We start from the raw sequence: 16,929 nt of genomic DNA on the forward strand, positions 1-16,929 counted from the left end.
TGTATGAGAAGATGAGGAGAGATATAAAATCATATTAATGGTCCAAGAATGCTGAGAATTTCATATCTGAGATGTGAGTTAAAGTAAAGCAAAAACACATTTACTTGGGTGGGAGGGATTCCCATCTATACTGAAGGGAATGTGATTAAATGGTTTTCATTTGCCTCCCTGAGTAACAACTAGGATTATGATAGCAACGCCAACAATAATGACAGCAATAATAATAGCATCTATCATGCTATTATTTGTCAATTTTGTTGATCTTATCAAAGAATCAACTTTTGGTGTCATGGGTTTTCTCTGTTTTTTTCCTCTGTTCTCTAATTATCTTTGTTACAATCTTTATTATTTCCTTTCTTATGTTTGATACAAGCTTCCTTTTTTTCTTTATTGTCCAGTTTTTTAAGGTGGAAGACTAGTTTATTGATTTGATGTCTTTCTACTTCTTAAATATAGATGTTTATGGCTATACATTTCTCTCCAAGCACGGCTTTAGGTGCATCCCATAAGTTTTGATATATTGTGTCTTCATTTCCATTCATCACCAAGTATTTGCTAAGTACTCTTGTGATTTTTTCTTTCAGCCATTGGGTATTTAGGAGTCAGTTGTTTGATTTCCATATATTTGCATATTTCCCAAATTCCTGTCTGTTATTGATTGCTTAATTATTTCTTTTGTGGTTGGGTTAGTAAACAGATTACATAATTAATTAAAGCATTGCATAATCTCAGTCATTTAAATTTATTTAGACTTATTTCACAGCCTAATATATAGTCTATCCTGGTAATATGTTCCATATGCACTTGAGAAGAACGCGTATTCAGCTGTGGTCAGATAGAGTGTTCCAGATGTGCAACAGGACATTTCTGGCTTGCTAGCTTCTTCAGCTCCAAGTCTGGGGAAATAAGCCAAAAAGGAAACTGAAGGAATTCACCACTGTGCCTTTTCTTGTACTCTGAGATCCCAAGTTAGTTTGTTTTCTTCTCTCCACCCTTCAGAGCCTAATGTTTGTTTTCTGTATACTTATGGTCCAGAGAATTTAGTTGTACTTAGCAGGAAGAATAGGGTAAAGCACATCTCCATTTTTCCAGAAGCAAAGTTTTACTCCTTTTCAAGCTTCTGTCATGGTACCCTGGTTATCTTATACCACAGCCAAAACAATCACCATACCTTACACTTGCTCTATACTTTTCTGCATCTGTACCTCTTTATACCATATTTTGTACCTGGAACGCTCTTCACGTCATCTTCCCATGCCCAGATCTTAACTCATCCTTTAAAATTCAAACAAGTAAAACCTCTAGAAAGTGTTCATGATCCCACAAGCTAAATCAAGTTTCCTTTTGTCTATATTCTTTACCACTTTTTCTATCATTTGTCTTGCTTTGTTTTATACTATAGTTGGCTTTATACGTATTTTCTTCTGATTAACTTCTGACTATACTCTTTGGTAGAACCACGGCGTCATGTACATATCTGTGTTCCTTAGTGAGTAGAACACATTGTCTTGAACATTGTAGACAATAAATCTTTGCCAAATAGACAAATAAAAATTAATTTGCTACAGGATATAGATTTTAAATGCAATGCTTTTTATACATATTTGTTGAGCATCCCTTATCTGATTAAATCTTTTCTGAGACATTTTCAACACTTACTTTTATTTCCTGAAGTTTTTATGGTCTGAAAGTTTAATATTCAACTTTTTAATTTTCTTGGAATTTATGTTTTATTTATAAAGTGAAGTAAGTACCTAAAGAAACTTATATCCTTAATTATATCAATAATATTTATTGACTAAAACTTCTATTCTCCATAGATGTATGATATTTCCTAAACTGATACATCAGATTCTTACATACAGCTGTTATATTCTATTCCAATCATCTGTTTACTTGTCCTTGTGGGGCACTACAATTTTGGCTTTATATTTTATTATTTTGTGGGAATATGGACTATTCATTACCTTCCTTGTGTTATAATACACAATTGACTGTTATTCTTCCTGATGAATGTACCTTCTTTTGTTTCTCATATTTTTATTTTGAAAAGGAAATAACATTTACACAGTTCAAAATTCAAAGGAGTATACAGTAAAAGGTTTCCATCTTACCCATTTACACCCCAAAAGCAATTAGTATTGTTAACTTACAATATCTCATTATAGAAATATTTTATGTATAATCAAGCATAGGTATATCTTTCTTCACTTATGTTCTACAACATTTTTGCGTACTTAATGCTCTGCTGTTTTGACTGATTATGCTTTCTACCCATGTAAAGTGTCTCTTCACGTTAGTTGATGCTCTTTGTGTGAAATTTTATTATAAATAGATAAACAAATTTTATAGTATGTTACTTGAATTTATGTTTATTAGCCAAACTCCTGAGTGAGATAGGGAAAAAAGTAAGCATTTACTCTCAGAGCATTTTAAAACAGAATATTACTTGTAATTAGTTTTTTATGAGAAGATAATTTAATCGATTAGTATTGTGTGTGCAGTAGATTCTAGGTCAGGTTGAACTGTTCACATGTCCTCGAAGAGGCAGACAGGGAACAGCTGCTGTGTGTAGGCACAGCACAAACGAGGGAGCTGCAGAGCGTGCTCCGCTGCGAAGCCTAGGGTGTATGGGGGTCTGTGAGGACAGATAAAGTCATAAAGTATAGATTGATCTTTTCCATGCTCTTAATTTTCCCCTGAACCACATTCTTCTGTTAGCTCCAGTTTAGCAAGGGGACATTTGGTTTCCGTGCCTAAATCAAGAATAAGTCAATCAGTGCTCTTAAAAGAGTCATCATCCTTCCAGATATGTTGAAGTAAAACCACAAGAACCCCTTCATTCCATACACATTATCATATTATCTTTCTCAGCCACCTGCTGAAAAATAACCAGGGCTAGTGGCATGTGCTGGCAAATCTGCCTGAATCTTTCTACCTTTTTACATTTTTTTAAAGATTTTTATTTTTTAATTTATTTGACAGACAGAGAGCACAGGCAGAGGGAGAAGCAGGCTCCCTGCTAAGCAGGGAGCCTGATGCAGGGCTTAATTCCAGAACCCTGAGATCATGACCTGAGCTGGAGGCACTGAAACTACTGAGCCACCCAGGCGCCCCTCTACCTTTTTAAATTAAAAAAAAATAGAATGAAGCTTTTAGGGCCTGATAATTGAAGTGTAATCCTTTCCTTTGCTCTTCTTCACTCCCTAATAGATGTGTGTGAAAGGACTTTGTAAAAGATGACCATATGCATATTTGGGGATATATTTATCAGTGAGAGAAATAATAAAATAGAAAATCCCAGAGTTTGATGTCAGAACTCTTCCCCCAGTGTGTGCCCTGGAAAGCACTTTTTGTAAACTAGCTTTCTGTTAGAAACTGGGAACGCAGAGTCTAAATTCTTACCAGATGTTTGACCCGCAGCTGTGCCACTTACCAGCTGCATGACCTCAAGCATGTTACCTGTCTCTCTAAGCTTCAGGCCTCTCATCTTTGAAGTGGGAGTAACAGTAGATGCCACCTCATAAGAGCCATAGTAAGGGGTAAATGGCATATCCCTGACTCATAGAAGCCATTATGAGCAGGCACTCCAGAAAGCAAGCTCACTGACATTTTAACTGTTAGCTCCAAAGTGTTCCTTCAGCTAATACTTTTTGCGTTCAACAGGAAAATGGGTGGGGCAGCACCGCCAGATAGCAGCTGGAAAGGAAATCTCCAAGTGCCCTACAATGTTGGACCTGGCTTTATTGGAAACTTTTCTACACAGTTAAGAGATTATTTCTATTGTAACTCTCTTTGGGGGGAGGAAACCTTTTTTCAAAAAAAAAAAAAACAATTACGTAGGATAACAGAAAAAGTAAAATACATCTAGTACCAGCAGGAAACAAAACCACAGGTTGTACAGGGGGATACATTTAAATCGTATCAGACAACTGGACAATGGAATCCTTGCATGTGTACATTTAGAAATGAAGCATGGGAGACTATGGACTCTGAGAAACAAACTGAGGGCTTCAGAGGGGAGGGGGGTGGGGGAATGGGATAGACTGGTGATGGGTAGTAAGGAGGGCACGTACTGCATGGTGCATTGGGTATTATATGCAAATAATGAATCATCGAACTTTACATCAGAAACCAGGGATGTACTGTATGGTGACTAACATAATATAATAAAAAAACATTAAAATAAAAAAAAGAAATCTTTAGAATGATGTAAGAGTTAAAAAATTGTGGGTCTCAAAGCTTTAACCAGTATTTTCAGAATGTGTCCTTTATTTTTGCATTAGAAAAGTCAAGATGCACATCCATTCTAACAACAAAGTGACAAGAATATACAATGTGATTGGAATTCTCAGAGGAGCAGTAGAACCAGGTAAATTAATCATTTGCTCAGCAAATATCAATTGAGCAATTCTTCTGGGCCAGGTACTGTTCTGAGCTCTGGGAACACAGGGTGAACAGAGCACAGCAATTCTTTTTTTTTTTTTAAGATTTTATTTATTTATTTATTTGACACAGAGAGAGAGATAGCCAGTGAGAGAGGGAACACAAGCAGGGGGAGTGGGAGAGGAAGAAGCAGGCTCCCAGAGGAGGAGCCTGATGTGGGGCTCGATCCCATAACGCCGGGATCACGCCCTGAGCCAAAGGCAGACGCTTAACGACTGAGCCACCCAGGCGCCCCAGAGCACAGCAATTCTTTGCCCTAATGGAACTTACGTAAACACAGAATACATAAATATGAGGTAATTTTGTATTGTGATACATGTTGTAAAGAAGAGGAAATGTGGGGTTAGGTTGATTAGATGCCCAAATGTTAGTTAATGTTAAGCTGTGCATGCTTCAATTAAAGGATCAAGGGAGGAAGGGCAGGGAGAGGTCATTTTGAAGTATTTTCTCAGGATTTTCTGGATTTGCTTACCATGTATTTTGCTTGGGGAAATATCTTCATGATAGCTACAAGCATCTATATAAAAGATAACACTCTTAGAAAATTAAGGTAACCTTGGGGTGCCTGAGTGGCTCAGTCAGTTAAGCATCCAGCTCTTGACTTCGGCTCAGGTTCTGATCTTAGGGTCATGAGATCAAGGCCCAAATGTTAGTTAATGTTAAGCTGTGCATGCTTCAATTAAAGGATCAAGGGAGGAAGGGCAGGGAGAGGTCATTTTGAAGTATTTTCTCAGGATTTTCTGGATTTGCTTACCATGTATTTTGCTTGGGGAAATATCTTCATGATAGCTACAAGCATCTATATAAAAGATAACACTCTTAGAAAATTAAGGTAACCTTGGGGTGCCTGAGTGGCTCAGTCAGTTAAGCATCCAGCTCTTGACTTCGGCTCAGGTTCTGATCTTAGGGTCATGAGATCAAGGCCCGAGTCGGGCTCCATGCTCAGCTTAAGAGTCTCTCTTTCCCTCTTCCTCTGCCCCACCCCCTCAACCCTGCTCATGTGCACTCACTCTCTAAAAAATAAAAAAAGAAAGAAAATTAAGGTAACTTTGAATTAATGAATCCTTTACATAATTTTATTTTCCATTGAAGTTCGTGAGATATATAGACACATGATTTCCACAAAATTTCAGATGACCTACAGATTAATACATTTTATAAATAGTCTTCATTATGTTTCAGTTCCTTAGGAATTATGGTTATATATTGGTTACCAACAGGCATACAGTTAAATCACATATTTTTCTTAGAAGCAGCCAATGCTTTCTTTCAGGGGTAAAGAATATTGGTATGCTTTCAGTGAGTACTAAATAATATGTAATGGACAATTCATTGAATCTTCCTAAGTACCTGTTTTGTGCCAGCTCTGTATTAGGCATGAGGAATGGAGGGGTAAAATGAAGACATGAGCCATGGATAAGAAGCCATATATTCAAGTGTGGTAACTGCTTTGTCAGATATGATAGGATTGCTCTAGGAGCTGGATTGTGGGAGCAGTTTCTTCCCATTTGGAAGCTAGGAAAGAGTCACAGAGGGGGAGAATCGCTGAGCTGTACCTTGAAAATTGAGCAGAAGGAATAGGAAGTGGAGAACTTACTACGTGGCCACTGCATTCTCTTACTCTGAAAATACTGGAAGCAAATTGATAAGTAGGTAAGAGAGGAGTATCAGAGAATTATAAAAGGAGGTGCATAGAATAATTTCTATACTTTTATACTTATCATTACTTCTATACTTATGATTACTATCATACATTGAAGTATATATTTGCTTATCACATTCATATTTTCTTCATACATCAAAATCAGAAAAAAATAGTATATTTACACAGGTCTTCAGGAACCTTGGTATCTTTCTTTGAGTCATGAGTGCTCTGTATTTGGTGCTCTTGAGTCATTTGCAGTTTGCTCCACTGTTGACCTGGTATGACAAGTACTTTTGTAATGATACTTTCTAGACAGATATGTCATTCTTGGAGGTCACCGTGACTCATGGGTGTTTGGTGGCATTGACCCTCAGAGCGGAGCAGCTGTTGTTCATGAAATTGTGAGGAGTTTTGGAACACTGAAAAAAGAAGGTAATATAAACAAAGTAAAAAGATCGGCCTCTCTGAATCTCAGTGTAGTCTTCTCTAAAGTGGGTAAAATTACCACCTTCTCACAGGATTGTATGAAGGGTCAACTGAGAGGATGTGTGCAAAGTATACCATCTTAGTAGCATCAAGTACTTAGTAATACCTATTAGCATAGAACAGCTTTCAATAACTAGTGGCTATATTACTCATCTGGGTTAGTTAATTATATTGTTTATTTATTTTTGCTTATTTATAGAATGTTTACATTATTGATATTCATAAAATTATAATCTGAAATAAAGGAATTCTGCTGTTAAGGGTTGCTCTTGACAACAAAGAAGGTGGAGGTGGGTTTCTTCACAGGAGAGGACAAACCAAAACAGGTCATAAGCCAAATTGTACTGATCAGAGAACTGTCCTCGCACCCTTCTAACCTCACACGTCAGGTCAAGTGTCCCAAGTAAGGAGATGGAAGCTTTCTCAGAAAACTACTGGTCTCGCTGCCTAATAGGATTTCTCGAATCTTTGCTGTTTGCATTCCCACACCCCCAGCCTTGGTTTGCCCTCTCAAGATTTAGGTTTCTTCTCCTAGCACCAGTGCTTTAATTGTTTTAGAATCTTCCTATGAAAACAAAGATAAGATTGATTTCAAAAGGCTACTTTTTAAAACATATTACACCTTGAGAGCAGAAAATCTGCTCTGTGTACTGACCCTGCAAATGAGGGTTCGGGGCTGGAAATGTGATCTATGATTTTTTAGCAGCAGTAAAAACAATGGCAAAAATATGTTAAGTGTGCATTGTACTCGTTTCCTCAGAGAACCAGTGTTTTCACGTGTTCTCTGTTTTGAACTCCTAGCAACCAGGGAGAAGTTTAGTTATTTCTGTTCTCACATCACCAATAAGCTAAACAAGGTTTATAGAATCCAGTTGTATAGCTAGTGAGTTGTGTAGCTGGTGTGTGGCAGAGTCAGAGAATCAGGGTTTCAACTCGAATTTCTGGCTACCAGTCCACAAAGCCACGTCTCTCTTTAAAACAAAATGGTGAGGAGCTATATTCTTTTTTCCGCACAGCCATCTTATATTTTAAAGACACAAAATTATGAAGGCTTGAATCTACATAGCTCATGAATTAGCTAGTGTTTAATAGCAGTGTAAAACAATGCCATGATTTTTCAATAAGATTCCCTATGATGAATACAAAACATCACAGTGACAATGATAGCATGCCAAAAGAATGCAATGATAAGGAATAACAATTCATAGGAAATTTGAATAATATCATGAACAAACTTGACAAAAATAAAACACTGGACTCAGCTGTAGGGATACACATTCTTAAGAAGCACAAATGAGCTATTTACTGAAATAATGACAAGTTTTTGGAGCATGCATGAAGTGCTATATTTGTAAACATGACTCCATTCAATCTTCCCCCAAATCAAGTAATATCTTCATCTTTACCTTGCTATTCCTGGGGTACAGATGAGGAAAGGGAAACAGAGAAAGCTTGCGTAACTTCCCCTCAGTCCTACTGCTAGTAAGTGAAAGAACTGGGAATTGAAATAAGATCTTTCTTTAACTCCAAGGTCAGTGTTTATAACTCCCAGCCACATCACCTCCTTGTTGAGTGATGCTTAATTATTGTAGCAGCCACAGACATCAGTACTGCTAACTGAGCTTCTGTTGACAAATTCTGGCAGAGAATGGAGTGAAATCACACAACCAGCTGACACTGAACAATTGTTTGTGTGATGCCAGAATGTGGAAGAGTTGTAAGGAATTTTCTCTCAGTTCTATCTGCTCTCAGAACACAGACCACATCTAACACTTTCTTCTTTCTCTCCGGCAGCTGCAGAGCCAGATGGCTGCCTGTGTGTATCTAATCATTATATATCAGTTAGAATATTATGACTTCACAGAATTTTTGCTGTGTCTACATTTTCCCCCTTTTTAGTGCAAATGTGCTCTTTTGTATTGACAAATCAGCTTTAAAATCTCACGAAAGGAAATTATATAAGTCAAAATTCTCACCAGAGTTCACCTTTCCTAAACAACCAATGAAGTTTTAGGGTTGTTTTTCTGTGGAGTTTTACAATGTTTTGGATATATTATGCATTTTCCCAGCATTTATATGTATTCACATATATTTTAGGATGGAGACCTAGAAGAACGATTTTGTTTGCAAGCTGGGATGCAGAAGAATTTGGTCTTCTTGGTTCTACTGAGTGGGCAGAGGTTAGTTGATAATTTGCTACAATATAAATTTTCATAATAGCAAAGCAGTTAATACTTAATTCTCAAAAATGTAAAAATAACAATTGAATTCAGTGAGGATATATTCAGACTTTTTTCTAAAATCTGAAATAACACATCCTTGTTTAAAAATAACAATTCTTTGTATTGAAGAACTGTTTTGTTTGAACTTTTGAAGCCACTTAATGTCAATTGTCAAAATGATTTATCTTCATTTTCTGGGAGTGTGATAGTAAATAAGTAATTCACTAGAAACCAAACATCAAAATAAGATATCACATTTCTATCGCCATTTCCAAATTAGCTCCTAAAGCTATCCACATTTAAATCCCCCCCTTGAGCCTGTACAGTAGTTGCCCCCAAACTGGACAACCTAGAAGAAATGGATAAATTCTTAGAAACATATAATTTTCTTGGGTCCATAGCCTCTCATGGTTTCAGAGGGGAAGGGGATTGGGGTGAGGGGGTAGCAAGGTGATGGGTATTTATGTTCCTTATATGACTGACTCTGAATTAAGTCATGGTAAAAATGAGACAGGAAGTCTCACTGAAGAATATTTGATAGGCCCCTTTAGAAGTAATTTTACCTTTACACTGAAGATGTTATATACAAACCAAATGGTAACCACAGATCAGAAACCAGTAATGGATATGCAAAAAATAAAGACAGGAATCTAAGTATATCACTAGAGAAAGCCAACTAACCACGAGAGAAAAGAGCCAAAGAAGAAAGGAACAGAGAGGAACTACAAAAACAAACATAAAATGAGCAACAGAATGGCAATAAGTATATCCCTATCAATAATTACTTTGAATTTAAATGGACTAAACATTCCTATCAAAAGACAAAGGGACAGAATGGATAAAAAAAGCAAGACCCATCTACATACTACCTACAAGAGACTCATTTTAGAGTTAGAGACACATGCAGGCTGAAAGTGAAGGGATGGAGAAGCATTTATGCAAATGGCTGTGAAAAGATATCTGGGGTAGCAATACTTATATTGGACAAAATAGACTTTAAAACAAAGACTGCAACAAGAGACAAAAAAAGACACTATATAATCGTAAAAGAAACAATCCAACAAGAAGATATAACAATTTTAAATATTTATGCACCTGACATGGGAGCATCCAAATACATAAAGCAGTTAACAACAAACATAAAGGAACTAATTGATAGTAATACAATAATAGTAGGGGACTTTGACGTCCCATTTACATCAATGGATAGATTATCCAAACAGAAAATCAACAAGGAAATAGTGGCTTTGAATGACACTTTGGACCAGATGAATCTAACAGATATATTCAAAACATTCCATCCTAAAACAGCAGAATACACATTCTTTCCAAGTGTACATGGAACATTCTCCAGAATGATCATATCTTAGGTCACAAAATAAGCCTCAACAAATTCAAAAAGATTGAAGTCATACCATGCATCTTTTCTGACCACAGCACTGTGAAACTACAAGTCAATCACAAAAAAAAAAAAAAATCTGAAAAGAACACAAATACATAGAGGTTAAGTAACACGCTACTAAATAATGAATGAGTCAACCAAGAAATGAAAGAGAAAATCGAAAAATACATGGAAACAAATGAGATTGAAAACACAATGGTCCAAAATCTTTTGGATGCAGCAAAAGCTGTTCTAAGAAGGAAGTTTATAGCAATACAAGCCTACTTCAGGAAGCAAGAAAAATCTCAGATAAACAACCTAACCTTACATCTAAAAAACTCGAAAAAGAAGAACAAACAAAACCCCAAATCAGTAGAAGGAAGTCACTATAAAGATTAGAGCAGAAATAAATGAAATAGAAACTAAAACAAAAAAAAAATAGATCATGAAACCAGGAGCTGGTTCTTTGAAAACATCAACAAAATTGATAAACCTTTAGCTAAACTACATCAAAAAAAAGAGAAGACTCAAATAAACAAAGTCAGAAATGAAAGAGAAGAAATAGCAACCAACACCACAGAAATACGGATTATAGGAGAATATTATGAAAAATTATATGTGCCCCAAAACTGGACAACCTAGAAGGAATGGATAAATTCTTAGAAACATATAAATTTCTGGGGTCCATAGCCTCTCATGGTTTCAGAGGGGAAGGGGATCGGGGTGAAGGGGTAGCAAGGTGATGGGTATTAAGGAGGGCACATGTTGTGATGAGCCCTGGGTGTTATACGCAACTAATGAATCATTGAATACTACATCAAAAACTAATAATACAGTGGCTAACTGAACTTAATAATAATAAAAAAAACAAACATATAATTTACCAAAACTGAATCAGGAAGAAATAAAAAATTTGAATAGACCAATTATCAGCAATGAAAGTGAATCAGTAATCAAAAAATTCCCAACAAACAAAAGTCCAGAAACAGGTGGCTTCACAAGTGAACTGTACCAAAAATTTTAAAAAGATTTATTAACTATTCTTTTCAGATTAACCCAAAAAATAGAAGAGGAAAGAAAGCTTCCAAATTTATTCTATGAGACCAACATTACCCTGATACCAAAACCAGAGAAAAACACTACATAAAAAGAGAACTACAAGCCAATACCACTGAGGAACATAGATGGAAAAATCCTCAACAAAGTATTAGCTAACTGAATCCAACAATACATTTAAAAAAAGTCATTCGCCACAATTAAATGGTATTTAATCCTGGGTGGTTCAATATTTGCAAGTCAACCAATGTGATCCACCACATTAGCGAGAGAAAGGATAAAAACCATATAATCATTTCAATAGATGTAGAAAAACCTTTTGACAAAGTACTACATCCATTCATGATGAAAACCCTCAACAAAGTAGTTTAGAGGGAACATACCTCAACATAATAAAGGCCATATATGAAACCCCACAGCTGACATCATGCTCAGTAGTGAAAAACTGAGAGCTTTTTTCCTAAGGTCAGGAACAAGGCAAGGATGTCCACTTTCACCACTTTTATTCAACATAGAACCAGAAGTCCTAGACACAGAAATCAGACAAGAGAAAGGAATAAAAGGCATATACATTGGTAAGAAGGAAGAAAAACTTTCACTATTTGCAGGTGACATGATACTATAGGAAACCCTAAATTCCACCAAAAAACTACTAGAACTTATACATGAATTCAGTAAAGTTGCAGAGTACAAAATCAGTAGGCAGAAATCTATTGCATTTCTATACACTAATAATGAAGAAGCAGAAAGAGAAATTAAGGAAAAGCAATCCCATTTACAGTTGTACCACAAATAATAAAATCCTAGGAATAAACTTAACCACAGAGGTGAAAGACCTTTACTTGGAAAACCTTAAAACATCGATTAAAGAAATTGAAGATGACATAAACAAATGGAAAGAAATTCCATGCTCATGGATTCGGAGAATAAATATTGTTAAAATGTCCATACTACTCAAAGCAATAAACAGATTTAATGCAATTCCTCTCCAAATACCAGCAGCATTTTTCACAGAACTAAAACAAACAATCCTAAAATTTGTGTGGGACCTCCAACGGCCCCAGATGGCCAAAGCAGTCTTTATTTATTTATTTTTTTAATAATGATTTTTTATTTTATTATGTTAGTCACCATACAGTACATCCCCGGTTTCCGATGTAAGGCTCAATGATTCATTAGTTGTGTATAACACCCACTGCACCATGAAATACGTGCCCTTCTTACTACCCATCACCGGCCTATCCCATTCCCCCACCCCCCTCCCCTCTGAAGCCCTCAGTTTGTTTCTCAGAGTCCATAGTCTCTCATGTTTCATTCCCCCTTCTATTTACCCCCCCTTTCTTTATCCCTTTCTTCCCCTACTGATCATCCTAGTTCTTATGTTCCATAGATGAGAGAAATCATATGATAGTTGTCTTTCTCTGCTTGACTTATTTCACGTAGCATTATCTCCTCCAGTGCCGTCCATGTTGTAGCAAATGTTGAGAACTCGTTCTTTCTGATAGCTGAGTAATATTCCATTGTATATATGGACCACAACTTCTTAATCCAGTCATCTGTTGAAGGGCATCTCGGCTCCTTCCACGATTTAGCTATTGTGGACATTGCTGCTATGAACATTGGGGTGCATATGGCCCTTCTCTTCACTACGTCTGTATCTTTGGGGTAAACACCCAGTAGTGCAATGGCTGGATCATAGGGTAGCTCAATTTTTAACTTTTTAAGGGACCTCCACACTGTTTTCCAGAGTGGCTGTACCAACTTGCATTCCCACCAACAATGTAGGAGGGATCCCCTTTCTCCACATCCTCTCCAACAATTGTTGTTTCTTGCCTTGTCTATTTTTGCCATTCTAACTGGCGTAAGGTGGTATCTCAGTGTGGTTTTGATTTGAATTTCCTTGATGGCTAATGATTTTGAACATTTTTTCATGTGTCTGTTAGCCATTTGTATGTCTTCATTGGAAAAGTGTCTGTTCATATCTTCTGCCCATTTTTTGATTTGTTTATTTGTTTCTCGTGTATTGAGTTTGAGAAGTTCTTTGTAGATCTTGGATACCAGTCCTTTATCTGTAGTGCCATTTGCAAATATATTCTCCCATTCCGTGGGCTGCCTCATAGTTTTTCTGACTGTTTCCTTGGCTGTGCAGAAACTTTTAATCTTGATGAAGTCCCATAAATTCATTTTATCTTTTGTTTCTCTTGTCTTTGGGGATGTATCATGAAAAAGGTTGCTTTGGCTGATGTCGTAGAGGGTGCTGCCTATGTCCTCTTCTAGAATTTTGAAGGATTCCTGTCTCACATCGAGGTCTTTCATCCATTTGGAGTTTATTTTTGTGTATGGTGTGAGAGAGTGGTCAAGTTTCATTCTTTTGCATGTAGCTGTCCAATTTTCCCAGCACCATTTATTGAAGAGACTGTCTTTTTCCCACCAGATGTTTTTTCCTGCTTTATCAAATATTCGTTGCCCAAAGAGCCGAGGGTGCATCTCTGGGCTCTCTATTCTGTTCCATTGGTCTATGTGTCTGTTTTTGTGCCAGTACCATGCTGTCTTTGTGATCACAGCTTTGTAGTACAGCTCGAAATCCGGCATTGTGATGCCCCCAGCTTTGTTTTTCCTTTTCAACAGTTCCTTGGAGATTCGGGGCCTTTTCTGTTTCCATCCAAATTTAAGGACTATTTGTTCCAGTTGTTCGAAAAATGTCCTCGGTATTTTGATCGGGATAGCATTGAAAGTGTAGATTGCTCTGGGTAGCATGGACATTTTAACTATGTTAATTCTTCCGATCCATGAGCATGGAATATCTTTCCATCTTTTTATGTCTTCCTCAATGTCTTTCAAGAGTGATTTATAGTTTCTAAAATATAGGTCCTTTACGTCTCTGGTTAAGTTAATTCCAAAGTAACGTATGGTTTTTGGTGCTATTGTAAATGGGATGGATTCCCTAATTTCTCTTTCTTCGGTCTCGTTATTCGTGTACAGAAATGCAACTGATTTCTGAGCATTTATTTTGTATCCTGCCACGTTACTGAATTGCTCTATAACTTCTAATAGTTTGGGAGTGGCTTCTTTTGGGTTTTCCATATAGAGTATCATGTCATCTGCGACGAGAGACATTTTGACTTCTTCTTTGCCAATTTGAATACCTTTGATCCCTTTTTTGTCGTCTGATTGCTGTTGCAAGGACTTCTAGTACTATGTTGAATAATAGTGGCGAGAGTGGGCATCCTTGTCGTGTTCCTGATCTTAAGGGAAAGGCTTCCAGCTTTTCCCCTTTGAGAATAATATTTGCAGTAGGCTTTTCATAGATGCCTTTATGATATTGAGAAATGTACCCTCTATTCCTGCACTCTGAAGGGTTTTAATCAGGAAAGGATGCTGTATTTTGTCAAATGCTTTTTCGGCATCGATTGAGAGGATCATATGGTTCCTGAGTCTTTTCTTGTTGATCTGATGTATCACGCTGATTGATTTGCGAATATTGAACCACGCTTGCATCCCAGGTATGAATCCCACTTGATCGTGATGGATAATCCTATAATGAACTGTTGGATTCTATTAGCAAGTATCTTGTTGAGGATTTTGGCATCCATATTCATTAGGGAAATCGGTCTGTAATTCTCCTTTTTGAGGGGGTCTTTGCCTGGTTTGGGGATCAAGGTAATATTGGCCTCATAGAATGAGTTTGGTAGCTTTCCTTCTGTTTCTATTTTTTGAAATAGCTTTAGGAGAATAGGTATTATTTCTTCTTTGAATGTTTGGTAGAATTCCCCAGGAAAACAGTCTGGGCCTGGAGTTTTGTTATTTGGAAGGTTGTTTATCACTGACTCAATTTCTTCATAATTAATTGGCCTGTTTAAGAAATCAATTTCTTCCTGTTTCAATCTTGGTAGTTTATAGGTTTCCAGGAAGGATTCCATCTCTTCCAGATTGCTTAGTTTATTGGCATATAGCTGTTGATAAAAAATTCTAATAATCCTTCCAATTTCAATGGTGTTCGTCATGACCTCTCCTTTTTCATTCATAATTTTAATAATCTGGGTCCTTTCTCTTTTCTTTTTGATAAATCTTGCCAGAGGTCTGTCAATTTTATTGATTCTCTCAAAGAACCAGCTTCTAGTCCTGTTGATCTGCTCTACTGTACTTCTGGTTTCTGCTTGATTGATTTCAGCTCTAATTTTGGTCAACTGCTTCCTCGTGTGTGGATTAGGCCTGTCCCTCTGTTGCTGTTCCAGCTTCTTGAGGTGAGAATATAAAAACTGCATTTTAGGTTTTTCTATTCTTTTGAGTGAGGCTTGGATGGCTATGTATTTCCCCCTTAGGACTGCCTTTGCAGTATCCCATAGGTTTCGGACTGTTGTATTTTCATTCTCATTGATCTCCATAAATTGTTTAATTTGATTTTTGATTTCCTGGTTTATCGAGTCATTCCTGAGCAGGATGGTTCTTAGTCTCCAAGTGTTTGAGTTTCTTCCAAATTTTTCCTTGTGGTTGAGTTCCAATTTCAGAGCGTTGTGGTCTGAGAATATGCAGGGGATAATTTCAATCTTTTGGTATCGGTCGAGACCTGTTTTGTGTCCCAGAACATGGTCTATTCTTGAGAATGTTCCATGGGCATTAGAATAGAATGAGTATTCTTTTGTTCTGGGGTGTAGTGTTCTATATATATCTATGAGGTCCAACTCGTCGAGTATGGCATTCAAAGCCTTTGATTCTTTGCTTAGTTTATGCCAGGGTGTTCTGTCTATTTCTGATAGTGGAGTGTTGAGGTCCCCTACTGTTAATGTATCTTTATTTACATGTCTCTTTATTCTGGTTAAGAGTTGGCTTGTGTATCTTGCTGCTCCCCTGTTGGGGGCATATATATTTATAATTGTCATATCCACTTGTTGAATACTTCCTTTAAGAATAATATAGTGCCCTTCTGCGTCTCTAACTATAGTCTGTAGTTTAAAATCCAATTTATCTGCTATGAGAATTGCTACCCCAGCTTTCTTTTGAGGTCCATTTGCGTGAAAGATGGTACTCCATCCTCTTACTCTCAGTCTGAATGCATCTTTGGGTTCGAAATGAGTCTCTTGTAGACAGCAAATGGATGGGTCATTTCTTTTTATCCAATCTGCAACCCTGTGGCACTTTATGGGAGAATTTAAGCCATTCACATTAAGACTGAGTACTGAGAGATATGCTTTTAATGATGCCATGTTGCCAGTAAAGTCTTTGTTTTTATTGGCTGTGACTTTCTGTTCTGTATCACTCTTGGGGCCTTTTTACCTTTATAGAACCCCCCGTAATATCTCCTGTAGAGCTAGTTTCGTGGTTACGAAATTGGTTAGTGACTGGCGATCTGAAATGCCTTTATTTCTCCATTAATTCTGAATGACAGCCTTGCTGGATAAAGGATCCTTGGCTGCATGTTTTCCTCTGAAAGAGCTTTAAATATGCTCCCCCAACCCTTTCACTCATTCCAGGTCTGTCTAGACAGGTCTGACGTAATTCTGATGCCTTTGCCTTGGTACGTGAGAAATTTCTTTGCCCTGGCCACTTTTAACACTGTATCCTTGGATCTAATATTTGCAAAATGCACTATGACGTGACGTGGCGTAGGTTTGTCGTGGTTGAGCTTGGGAAGGGTCCTCTCTGCCTCTTGGACACGAATGTTTGTTTCCCTCGCTAGATTAGGGAAGTTTTCA

General features: G+C 37.1%; 1 protein-coding gene across 1 annotated transcript in view; it reads left to right on the forward strand.

The window, feature by feature from the left end:
* LOC113269424 (glutamate carboxypeptidase 2) overlaps nucleotides 1-16,929 on the forward strand; it is a 92,815-nt gene that overhangs the window by 33,568 nt on the left and 42,318 nt on the right. The window contains exons 8-11 of the mRNA XM_057314632.1: nucleotides 3,667-3,765; nucleotides 4,287-4,372; nucleotides 6,404-6,523; nucleotides 8,675-8,757. Coding sequence (XP_057170615.1) covers nucleotides 3,667-3,765; nucleotides 4,287-4,372; nucleotides 6,404-6,523; nucleotides 8,675-8,757 — 388 coding nt within the window. The remainder of the gene's footprint in view (nucleotides 1-3,666; nucleotides 3,766-4,286; nucleotides 4,373-6,403; nucleotides 6,524-8,674; nucleotides 8,758-16,929) is intronic.

Source organism: Ursus arctos, unplaced genomic scaffold (assembly GCF_023065955.2).
Source record: "Ursus arctos isolate Adak ecotype North America unplaced genomic scaffold, UrsArc2.0 scaffold_19, whole genome shotgun sequence".
NCBI lineage: Eukaryota > Metazoa > Chordata > Mammalia > Carnivora > Ursidae > Ursus > Ursus arctos.